The sequence below is a fragment of the Glycine max genome, chromosome 16 (assembly GCF_000004515.6).
Source record: "Glycine max cultivar Williams 82 chromosome 16, Glycine_max_v4.0, whole genome shotgun sequence".
In the NCBI taxonomy this organism is placed as follows: Eukaryota; Viridiplantae; Streptophyta; class Magnoliopsida; order Fabales; family Fabaceae; genus Glycine; species Glycine max.
The window spans coordinates 933,766-945,509 of record NC_038252.2 but is presented as its reverse complement, the minus strand read 5'-3'; the positions used below and the strand labels follow the sequence as shown (position 1 = coordinate 945,509).

At 33.2% G+C, this 11,744-nt stretch overlaps 2 protein-coding genes across 4 annotated transcripts; both read left to right on the top strand.

Moving 5' to 3' along the window:
• The first annotated feature begins 290 nt into the window (after nt 1-290).
• Nucleotides 291-4,688, top strand: LOC100779110 (25.3 kDa vesicle transport protein). 2 transcript variants are annotated; one of them, XM_003547771.4, is made up of 6 exons: nt 291-594; nt 1,008-1,248; nt 2,146-2,306; nt 2,416-2,562; nt 3,291-3,367; nt 4,274-4,688. In XM_003547771.4, the coding sequence occupies exons 2-6, from the start codon at nt 1,061-1,063 to the stop codon at nt 4,355-4,357; spliced, it is 657 nt and encodes a 218-aa protein (XP_003547819.1). In that variant the 5' UTR covers nt 291-594; nt 1,008-1,060; the 3' UTR covers nt 4,358-4,688. The 2 variants fall into 2 exon arrangements, with proteins under 2 accessions (XP_003547819.1, XP_006598843.1); XM_006598780.3 differs by having other exon boundaries at nt 347-594; nt 747-1,248.
• A 2,980-nt stretch (nt 4,689-7,668) lies between these two features.
• LOC100815642 (zinc finger CCCH domain-containing protein 62) lies at nt 7,669-11,090 on the top strand. 2 transcript variants are annotated; one of them, XM_003548325.5, is made up of 9 exons: nt 7,669-7,895; nt 7,976-8,064; nt 8,310-8,424; nt 8,507-8,565; nt 9,111-9,162; nt 9,430-9,541; nt 9,900-9,998; nt 10,084-10,211; nt 10,319-11,090. In XM_003548325.5, the coding sequence occupies exons 1-9, from the start codon at nt 7,726-7,728 to the stop codon at nt 10,884-10,886; spliced, it is 1,392 nt and encodes a 463-aa protein (XP_003548373.1). In that variant the 5' UTR covers nt 7,669-7,725; the 3' UTR covers nt 10,887-11,090. The 2 variants fall into 2 exon arrangements, with proteins under 2 accessions (XP_003548373.1, XP_014623988.1); XM_014768502.2 differs by lacking the exon at nt 9,900-9,998.
• The last annotated feature ends 654 nt before the right edge of the window (nt 11,091-11,744 follow it).

The window sequence follows — 11,744 nt, the reverse complement described above, 5'->3', positions numbered from 1 at the left end:
ATTTAAATATTTATTAAATTAAATATATTTAATTAATAAAACATGTAAGGAAAAAAATAATAAATATTAAAAAATAGAAAAATGAATATAAATTTAATTTTTATTTATAATTAAATGTTAAACAAATAAAAAATACATAAATTTGACACAATAATATAAAAAAATTCATGATTGTTGTGTGACTCTAAGGTTTCACATATGTTCCATGAAGTCTAGTTATGGATGAATTCTTCTAGAGTGTAGTTTGCAAGTATCTAGTAAGTGCGAATCTAAATTTAACATAATGTCATTATTTTAATCTACAACTCCAAGACATAAATGCCAAATTCAGGTTAATGTTTACTGTACACACAATTTTTTATTTTTTTTAGCGTTTCTTTCTCTCTCACGTTCTCCTTCGTCTCTCCTCACATTTTTTCTTCTTCTTTCTTCTTTCTTTTGGGCGCCGTTCCTGTCTCTCCTCACATTTTTCTTCTCTCTTCTCTCTCCTCGGCGCCCCACCGCGCGACCCCTCCTTTCCCCCTCCCCCTTCGCCTCCGCCGCGACACCCACCTTCCCCTTCCGGACCTCCGTGCGACCCCCCCCCCTCCGCCGGTATGCATTATTTTTGGTTTGTTTTTTTTTGGTTGGGTTGTTTTTTCCCTTCTTCTTCATCTCCTTCTGTCGAGCCATGGCAACTGTTCTTCTTCCTCCCGCGTTTTACGAGTAACTGTCACATTTGATAATTTTTTTTGAAAACTGTGCAGATCTTCATAGTTCTTCCCCAAGAAGGGGATCTACACAGTGGAGATCTTGAGGGATCTGGGGAAGATCAGATCTTCAGCTTAAGATCCATCCCCAAGATCCAGCATTAAAGATGCTCTTAATTATATTTTTAGTGGCCTATTTAGTATTTAATTATTGAATGAAGGGAAGGAAAACAATGTTTTTTTTTGCGAATTTAGTTTTTGTCTGGCTTGAATCTGACTAACGTTGATTTGTCTCTGTCTCTTGGTTTGGTGTTGCAGTGTTTTAGTTGCAAAGTTTTAGAGTTGGATTGGAAGATTGTGAACTTAGAAAGATGGTGAAGTTGACTATGATTGCTCGTGTTACTGATGGTCTTCCTCTAGCTGAAGGTCTGGATGATGGTCGTGATCTTAAAGATGCGGAATTTTACAAACTGCAAGTCAAGGCTTTGTTTAAGAATCTCTCAAGAGGACATTATGAAGCATCAAGGATGTCAGTTGAAACTGGCCCTTATGTTTTTCAGTATCCTTATAGAATCATAGTTATTGCATAATATGTATTGGTAGTCGAATAAGAATTGCATGATTATCCTACTTATTGTGCTATTATATTGTACAATACATGAAATATGAGTGTAATACCCAATGTTATTAAAATTGCAAGTTAAATCTTAGGGTCGTACAATCCGACACGATGTTGTCAAGATTGCTGGGTAAATTGTGAAATAGCACGACTTTACAATCTCATGGCCTTCTCTCAAGCTGGATTGTGCATGCAATCACTTTTCAGTGGGATTTGTAGTGGGATCGGACAATTTTCAAGTTGGGTTTTCTGTGTCGGGTTGCATGACCCGGCTCATCCAAATGCATTTTTACCCTTCCTTGTCCTAAATCACAGGTTCTATAGTTTGATGTTAGGAGTGTAGATATGATATCAGGGAGTTCATGAGTGATGATTAGTTATTAAAATTGTGTAGATATCTATAGTTTGATGTTATTTTATGTGCCGCCATCTTCCAGTTAATGCTAGGTGTCTCATCGTCAAACTCAAGATGCTTAGCTGCATATTACTTAAGTTATTCCCGTGCTTATTTTATTGTTTTACAATTGCAAACCTTTGGGTTTTGAACATTAGAAGAAGCTTAGGTCTGGGTTTGTTTTTTTTGGTACATATTTCCCTTATCTTGTTGGTTTACAATTCAGATGGTGCATTTATATATTGTATGTATGTGAAAGTTGGGATACTATCTTGTTGATCCACAACCTTGCTTGTTGCTTCCTTAGCAAGTTCATTAGTTACTTTCTTGTCTTCAACTGTTTTTGATATGTATCATGTATGTTAGTTACATTGTTTTTTAAAAATGCATTAACTTTATTTGGAAGATTTTCATAGCCTAAAGAGACCTTAACAGAGCCTTAGTTATATTATAGAAGGACGGGTCTGTTACTTGACAATGTGTGATCGTGCATACCCTAAGAAACTAGCCTTTCAATATCTTGAAGAGCTCAGGAACGAGTTTGAGCGTGTTAATGGGTCTCAAATTGAAACTGCTGCAAGACCTTATGCCTTCATTAAGTTTGGTAGATATCACTTTCCATACTGTCATATACTACCATTTATAGCATTATTCTCTTTTTTCGTTGGTGCTTAATCTATTTTTCTTTTCTTTTCCTTTTAATTGTTTAAAAGATACATTTATGCAGAAGACAAAGAAACTTTATCAGGATACCCATACTCAGCGCAATATTGCAAAGTTGAATGATGAACTCTATGAAGTCCACCAGATAATGACTCGGAATGTGCAGGAAGTTCTTGGTGTTGGTGAACAGTTGGACCGTAAGATATTTCTTGAATTCTCTGAATAATTTTAGTTTTATCATTGTCTGCTGATTGATTGGAATGCAACATCTAAATTTGTAGTCACAAACTTCCTTAAGAATATAGTATTATGGGAATTGAGGCCTCTATTATGTATGCATCCATTTTAGTTGGATTTGCCTGATTGTCAGTCACTTGGCTTGAGTAGAGATAAAGATGCTGTAGTTAACAATGTCCAAGCTTCTTTTGTCCTTCTAAACTTGTCTATAATATTAGCTTTTCTGATAGAAATCTTTATTAGTTATCTCACAAGTTGTGGTTCTTATCTTCACTTAAGGGATGATTGCCATGTCAAATTAAAGGCTAGAGACGTATTCACCCTCTCGATAAGCTGCTGCAATGGAAAAGCAATCAAAATGTGCCCCAGTTAATGTTAAATAAAATGAACATAAGATCATTTTGAATAGGATATTAGTTTTATCTTTACAACATTAACTTCAAATGCTTGCAATTTCCTGCTCCTAGTTTCTTAACCTGGATATGAGGTTCTTATAAAGATTTTTCTCAGAAACTTCTGCTAAACTTTCCTAGTTCCACACTTCCACCTCCATTATTCTGATAGATGATCTCCTCTTATTTCCACTTCTAATGCAGCTTAATTTTTGTTTGTATGTTTTGGTGTATTTGATGATTTTACTTGAAATTTGAAATTTATGTCCTATTTGATTTCAAAATCTAATTTGCAGAGGTCAGCCAAATGTCCAGTCGCTTATCATCAGAATCTCGCATATATGCTGATAAGGCTAGAGATTTAAACCGGCAGGTTAGTCATTATCAGCTTTCCGGCATCATGCACATGATATCTTATATTTTTGTTATTTTGCTAGTCTATCCTTTTTCTATTTGGATGATGACATGTCTTAATTTGATTCGTCTCAGAAATATCATGCTGCAATTGGAAATTGCGTGCTAGGAATTGCTTTGGTAATTTAGATTGAATATAGAAGCATGCAATGTGTGGATTTTGTCTTAGTTAGAATTTATTCTGTTATGCATTTTCTATTGGCTTTTGCCTAAATAGAATGACACAGATTTGGAACATGACACGTTCTTTACTTTTTGGTTATAAATCCTTTCCATTAACTTGAATATTGTTCATGTACTGGGGCTGTAGTTATGTTTTTTTTATAAATGTTCCACACTTGTATTAACTTTGAAGTCTAAGCTTTTTTATGTGCTAGTTTTAGTTTGTGTAGCCTGTGGTTATTATGTAGTATTTGGTTGTTAAAAAGAATTATAACCAGATGGTCTATCATCAAATGTTATATATTGGATCAGTTGATGGTCTTTTACTCTTTTTATTTGTAAACTTTCATGAACTGGCGCAGACTGCCTATCCCTGCAGATATATTAATATAGTGAGTGTCGCTCGGGTTTCTAAATGCAAGTTAAAGATATTCCTATATCACTATTTAAGTCATTCCATGATGTACCAATTTAATAAATGTAGACGAAACCCTATAGCATGTTTACCATTTCTCTGAAATCCTGATGATATTTTGCAGTGCATGCGTTCTTAAACACAAAACATTAGCCTTCTATAAGTATTAAATGATAAGTTGACGGTTGTTGGATCATGTGTAATGTTAGGACGTGATGATTTGCTTTGAAGCTTCTGGTTATATTCAGCATTGTGAATAAATAATTTAAAATCAAATATTTTCTGTAGGCTCTGATTCGGAAGTGGGCCCCTGTTGCTATTGTTTTTGGAGTTGTCTTCGTACTTTTCTGGATCAAAAATAAACTATGGTGATCGAGCTCAGTATGAAATTTAAAACCTGGATTCTGTGGCTTCTTGCTTTTCTCACATGATTATCCAGATTTGCACAGATTGGTGGGAACCCTTTATGCATGAGATGATGTCAACTTTTTCTTGACAACTTCGGTTTAGAAAAAAAAAAAAGACTATCCTTTGTTACATCTGGATCAGTCTTTCTGGAACAGGAACCTTTTGACCTTTATAGTAAGGAGCCAGGATATGAGAAAACTTTATCCCCGTGGGGATGCATGTAGGCATTTCTTCTTTATACTTCTCAATTATTTTCAGGATTATTGCGTTAATGAATTAAATATATTACCTCTTCGATTTTATTGTTTCCATTTGAGCCGCTGAATTAAAATTGCGTTTTTATATACAGCTAACATAATGATAATGAGTAGTGTGGAATACTCGTTCTAAAACGGGGAAATTTTCGCTTTTACAATTTACCTTATAGAGTATATTCAAGATCTGAGCTTTTTGTATTTTGTTGCATTTAGATGAACAAGTTTATCAATATTATTTTTATTAACTGATGTTGATGTAGCCCTGTTGTTTAAATGAATTATTGTAAGATTATTGTTTGAATCAAGCAATAATTATCATTCAAGATTTTGAAAGGAAAAATAAAAGTAAACAGAACATTTCGGTCTTTTAAGGATGAATGTTTTGTAAGATATTGCAAATGAGCAGTTGCACTTCAAGAGGTGGCAACATCTTAGAGTAGCTGGGCGTTTTCTTTGCTTCTGTGAAAAAAAAAACAAAAAGAGGCTACACAAGGAGAATGAACTATACAAAAGGGATGAGACAATAAGCACCGCGTGGGGGTGCAGCTAAGGACAGTTCCCTGAAGTGAAAGATCTCCACCAGAAATTTAGCATCCATCTCACAGCAGAGGGGGTGTAAGCCTTTTAGCCCATGAATCAAGGCTAAGATCTCTGCCTCTGTGCTATCCCCTGACCCGTCAAAGTAAAAGAAACCAGTGATCCATTCCCTCAGAACATGCTGCAGATTCCATTTATCATCATTAAAAATGCGATTGTTTCTCCACTTCCAAATCCACCACATCGAAGCGATACAGGTACCCCAAGCTCCACTATCTTGAGATTTAATCCAAGTGAGGATATCCTGCACAAGGAAAGTGGATCGGTGATAGAACCTCATGCACATCCTAGAAATGGGGACAATCTCGTAGACAATGGAGGGAATCCTCATTGGGATGGGAGCAATGAGTGCAGGCAGCAGAAAAGGCCATGTTCCTCCGAAATCTGGTGGTGTTCGTTGGGAGGGAGTTATGGTGAACCAGCCAAAGCATCAATCTCAGCTTCTCAAGAATTTTTAATTTCCACAACCACTTAAAGCCAACAGTGGAAGCATAGTTAGTTTGGTGGCCAGGGGAAGAAAACCACCTATAACCAGAGGCAGCTGAGTAAATCCCATTATTGGAATTACTCCAAACCCAACTATCATTAATGTCTGGCCGCAGTTATAGGGTCCACCTTCTTAAGCAGCTCCATAAAGTTGGTAGGAAGGGTTGTATGGATATCAGACAACATTCATTCACCATCATGAATAAGGTCCTTGAGACACAGGTCGACATCCGAAATGTTCACATAGGGCCCAAACAGTGCTGCAACCACTAACTAGAGTCCAGACCAACTTGCCCAACAAGGAAATAGTAGTGTTGAAAGCTTAGGGGAGGACACCTTATCCAACTAACCAAGTTCCATCCATATTGAGAATTAATCTAAATAATGTAGGTTCTATCCATATTAGGGTTGAAATATATTTGTAAATTAAAGATTATTTTTATGAATAATTAGATTAATTATGGTTATTACATTGAAATAAGAGAAATCAAGTTCAGTCCTGTCTATTCAAATCTCTAAATTCTCGTAACAATACCATGATTAATTATGTTTCTACAATTATTTTTTATTTTATTATTATTTTTCATTGTTCTTTAAAATTGTTACAACAAATCTTTGATAAAATGATTTATACAAAACCTTAGTTATTTAATTAGAATTACTTTGATAAACATGAATCTTTTAAGAGATAACTGATAAAAGTTCTATTACTATTTCAAACTAGTAGTTTTACTTGAGCACATAGGAATTTCCTTAACAATCAGAACCTCCCTTGCTCCTTACGATACCAAGTATATCTAGTTGGTCGTTTCCAAATAACTAACCAAGCCTTCATGCATCATAGTGATATTTTTGAATTTGAATTAAATTTAAAAATAGATATACACAGAGGTAATACTATAAATAACCATTGTAAATAAATATTGAAATCATGTATTTTATGAAAGGATAATTATATTTTATTTTTTTTATCTTTATTTATAGGTGTTTAATAACACATTGAACTCTTTTTCCTTGCAATTGAAAAGTAACATCAAAACCCTATAGTCAAGAAGACCTAAGATTGCACCAAAAGAATGACCTTAATTCTTTTAAGTTTATTTATTTTTATTATTTAAAGTATAATAAGTTTTTTTTGCATTCTGTATTCCATGGAATCGCTTTTGTGACTAAAAAGAATCTATAACCATAGCACATAAGTATCTATACATAAAAATTCGAGATAAAAATTGGAGAAATATAAATGCATAGATGATATTATGTGATAAAAAGAATGGAATATAAATATAAAATATATTGATCGAATATTTGCATTGTGTGAATGTTCAAGAATCATAACTCTTTCTATTTATCTAAATAATATATCTCTTTAGTTTATTTTCTTTTTCTTTTTATGTCTTTTATTTCTTTCCTCCATATTTCGTTCTACATTTAATTAATATTCATTGATAATCTAATTTTTTTACACTCTCATCTAATTATAAATTTTGTAATGATTTTCAATTAATTAACTAACTATGTAATGATTATTTTAAAGGTGACACATAGGATAATTTTCAATTAATTAACTATTTTATTTTTTTTACCGAGAATATATTAAAAGTAAACTCTATCTTTTCTTATAGAAACATTGCACAACTTTTTTTATTATACTTAAAAAAACATTTTTTTAAGATAAAAAAGAACTTTGATATATTTTTTTATTTACTCGAAATCTAAAAGCTATGTCAATAAATATCGAAGGAATTTTAAAAAGAAAAATCAGCTATTTAACTGTATAATATAATAATAATAATAATAATAATAATAATAATTAACAACAAAAATAAATAATAATATACTACATATTATATTATTAATTATTAATCTAACTAAATTTATTTATTTATTTTTGAATCTCACGCCAATTTCAAAACCCTGACTTTGCAACGGTCACGACCCTATTGTGTTCCATATTTACATTGCTGAAACTATCAACATTTTCATCCATCAATGGCGACCAAAAATTTACCTATGGAGCTGCACGAAATCACCACCGAGTTCGAAGGATCCGACCCGGACTCCGAATGGGACGATTCGAAAGAAGACCCTGATTTCGACTTGCTCGAAGAAACTCATAGCAAGTTCTCAATCCTCTCACTTAAGCACAAGGCAAAAGCGCGGTAATCTCATGATTCCTTTCCACCCCATTTTTCAAAATCGGATTTTTAAGCCTTATTTCGTGGTGGTTTGGTGTTTGCAGCGTTGTCGAAGATAAGGGTCTAGGCGAGGAGGTGAATGCTTCTGCTCATGATGGAGAGAACTTTCAGAAAGTTCAAAAATTAATCCAAGGTTAATCATCTTCTTCTTCATTTTGACGTTTAATGTGAAGAGGAAAATAATATTTTAGCTATTTTTTGCTTCATGTTAGATACATAACAACACCTTTAAACAAGTTTTCTCTTAAACCCTTTGTGTTGTTACTTGTTACTTAAAACTTAAAAGTGGAAATGGAACCTTATGTGTGTTTTACTGTGTTATATGTGTTTAAGCTTTTCTGTTAAACATGTTCGTTTCTCAATTGTTTTGGTTGGCAGTGGGACCGTTAGAGAAATTGAAAGTGGATGAATGCAAGTTGTATCTGAGGAAGAATGGTCTGAGGCTAACTGGAAACAAGGATACACTTATACAACGCATAAAGGAGCATTTAGAGTAATTAATATTTTGTGTGCAACTAGTTGTTTTTTTCCAAAGAAAATTGTACGATTTCTCTGATTCTCCTTTGGATTTTCAGTATTTTAAATGGAGGGGAGAAGAAGTATCCACCTTCAAGCTTTGTGTTGAATTGTAAAGGTTAGTGTACTTACGATTTTTTTAAATATGTTTATTTAAATGTAGCATTTCAAAAAATTAAGATTACTTGTTCAGGTTAACATAATATGTAAACTGCCTCCTTGTGTTCTTCATAAGTTTGAAAGAAAAAAAATCTGATAATTCATAACTCTGACCACAACAATATTCATAGTCCCAGTGGCCCAGTCCCAGGACCGGTCCCACTCTCCTAGTATTTTTTTTTTAACATTTTATTTAAAAACTTCGTACCCCATTGCCCGGAGGCTCTTCGCTATGCGAATTACTGGTCAAATTTCTAATTGAGTTCTTTTTTTTACAAATCTATTAAGGATTCACCAGTAGATACATTATTAAAAATATTAAATATATATTTGCTTTTTCTTGTTTATATTATTTACTGTTCTGATTTCTATGATCTGTTTTACAGTTTTTGCAGTGTGCCACATCTTTTATATGTGTAATCACTATCTGTTGGCTCAAATTCTGTTGGCCTTTTATTTTTATCGTCTCAGGCTGCAGAAACTGAAAATATTTGCTATATGCAGGTGATGCATGCACTGGTGATGTTGTTTTGTTTGAGCAAAATGTCTATGAAATGTAAGCTGTTCTTTTTACTTTGGTCTTTCTCAATGCATGATAAATGGCAGAGATCTCACATGCCATATTTTATGAACTTATTTTTTTTTAAAGGCATACATAAAGCTTGACATTCACAGCATTATTATGCTTACTATTCACTAATATATGCCATTGGATATATTGTCCAGTGGATGACTGACTTCCAAAGGAGAGATTAATGATGTTGGTGAAGTTATTGCTAAATTACTCCTATCTTCCATTTCCTTATCAGAATTGGTTTCTCAGGTTTAACATAGCATCCAGGAGTGCAAGTGGTCCACCTTGTGGCAAAAGGATTGTCGCAGGCCGCATAGTGAAAGAAAGTTATGGTGCTGCTAAACAACAGCATACGTTTACGGTTAGAAAAATTTTAGATCGTTCTTTTAGATGGATACTGACCTAATGGTTATTGTATAAGGGATTAATGCCTTCAATTTGCAAATTAAAAGTATGCTACTATTATACGAATCTTTTAGTGCTGCGGTCTCCATTTCTTGAAGGATTTTTGTTATATCCCAAGAAAGAAGCACATTATCCCTCTTGGACAGCAGTATAAAGAGCTGCGGTCTCCATTTCTTGAATATTTTTTTGTTATATCCCAATAAAGATGCACATTATCCCTCTTGGATAGCAGTGTAATTTATTAAGCCGCCAGCAAGTAGGTTATCTTTGAATCACTATTTTGTTCTTCCAGTAACAATATGCTTTTTCTAAAGATTGAAGTACTCTGGAGCAAAGGAGAAAAGCCTCTCCCTCCCCTTTACCCCCTACTGATAAAGGGTCGAAACCTTTATAGGTTAAAGACTTTGAGACAGGTTCCTCATTTGGCAGCATTCCTCCTTCTGATATCAATGAGTTATTCCATATTATTTAATGATTAAGTTCCATATCTTATTTTAGAAATGGGAGGATGAAGCAAAAAGGCAGAAAATATTGATGGAAAAACACTCAAGGGGATCTCTTGCTAGGGAAGATAGAGAAGCAAGGATGCAAGAAAAGGAAAAGAGGAAAAAAATTAAGGAAAATAGGTACAAAATTTCAGATTTAAAGTATCTTGTCTTCTAACACTGTAAGTAGTACTAACTACTTATATTTACATAATAATTACATTTACTTCTGCATTCTACTCGTTCAGGGTCTCCAAAAAGGATTCAGCAAGGAACCAAAGTCAATCAAATTCACACATTACAAGGCCACAATATCAACCTCAAGAAACAAATGTACCCATTAATCCAGAAAAGCCAGAATTTCCATCTCGAAATTCAGGTTTATCTGCCAACATAAGGAAAGAAACATCCTCTATTGTACATAAACCAGCAGCTGTAACTGGACACCATGTTGATTCTAAAACTTTAGGAAGAACCTCATTTACTGACAATATGCATAATCAGCAAGCTTGGAGCACAGGTGACTGTAGGAATATTTCTGATATTGGTCACATGAGGAGGGGAGCTGATCATAGTGCATACTACAATTATGGTGACTCCCATTTCAGAGAAAAACCAACTGTTATTCTGAAATACCACCATCATTATCATCATAGGATGCCTTTGGCAAATGCAAACCACTCTCAACAGGTGCTACCAGATAGAGAAAGCTATGATAAGCAAAAGCAGGTGTGTAGACATTATGCCCGTGGGAGATGCTATTATGGGGACAACTGCAAATTCTTGCATGATTTGAGAGACAAAGGGAATGTGTGAATTAAAAAAAAATTGTTGTGCAAAAGCAGGTGTTTCCCTCTAAGCTCCTTCTCTGTAATTGTGCCAATGGTTTATGTAGAACCTATAATCTTGCAATCATATTTATTTTCTATCCTGACCTGTGAATTGAAAGGCTAGAAAAGCTATATCTTTTGTATTCAGCCAAAAACAAGCTATATCTTTCGTTGGGTGTGACATTCCTTTAACTTCAGTCATGTCAAATACCATTCACTAGTATTAGAAAAAAATATAAATAAAGTGTTCTCTATGTATGTATTATCTTCTATTTACAATATAAAAATTTTGAAGTTTAAGTAATATTGACAACTTTTCAAAACAAATAAAAAGTAATATTGACAACTAAGTTAATATTTTTGCCACGTCGTGATTTTACTTGATGTGTCATAGGTTTAATACTTGCCTTTTCTTAATTACTTTACACTTGAATCAATCATTTCTATTTTTTTTAAATTTCTCAAATAAATAAAAGTCAATAATTATATTCTACAAAATAAATATTAGTTACTTAACATAATGAGACGCTCTTACATAATTATGTTTGTAATTATTGCAATGTAAAACTTTTATCTCACCAATAAATATTTCTCAAATATATTGACTCAGTTGACTTTTCTAATAATATTGACAAATTTTTCATGTCACAACTCCTTTTCAAATATTTCTCAAATTAATTATTTTAATTTTTAATATGTAATCTATGAAAATAAAATATATTCTAACGAAATACAATTTAAAATAATTTTGTTAATCAACAGTCTAAATCTAGTTATTCAAATTAGGAGTGTGCATGACTCAATCTGGCTCAATATTAGTTTTGATGGGTTTTCTTTATGTGGT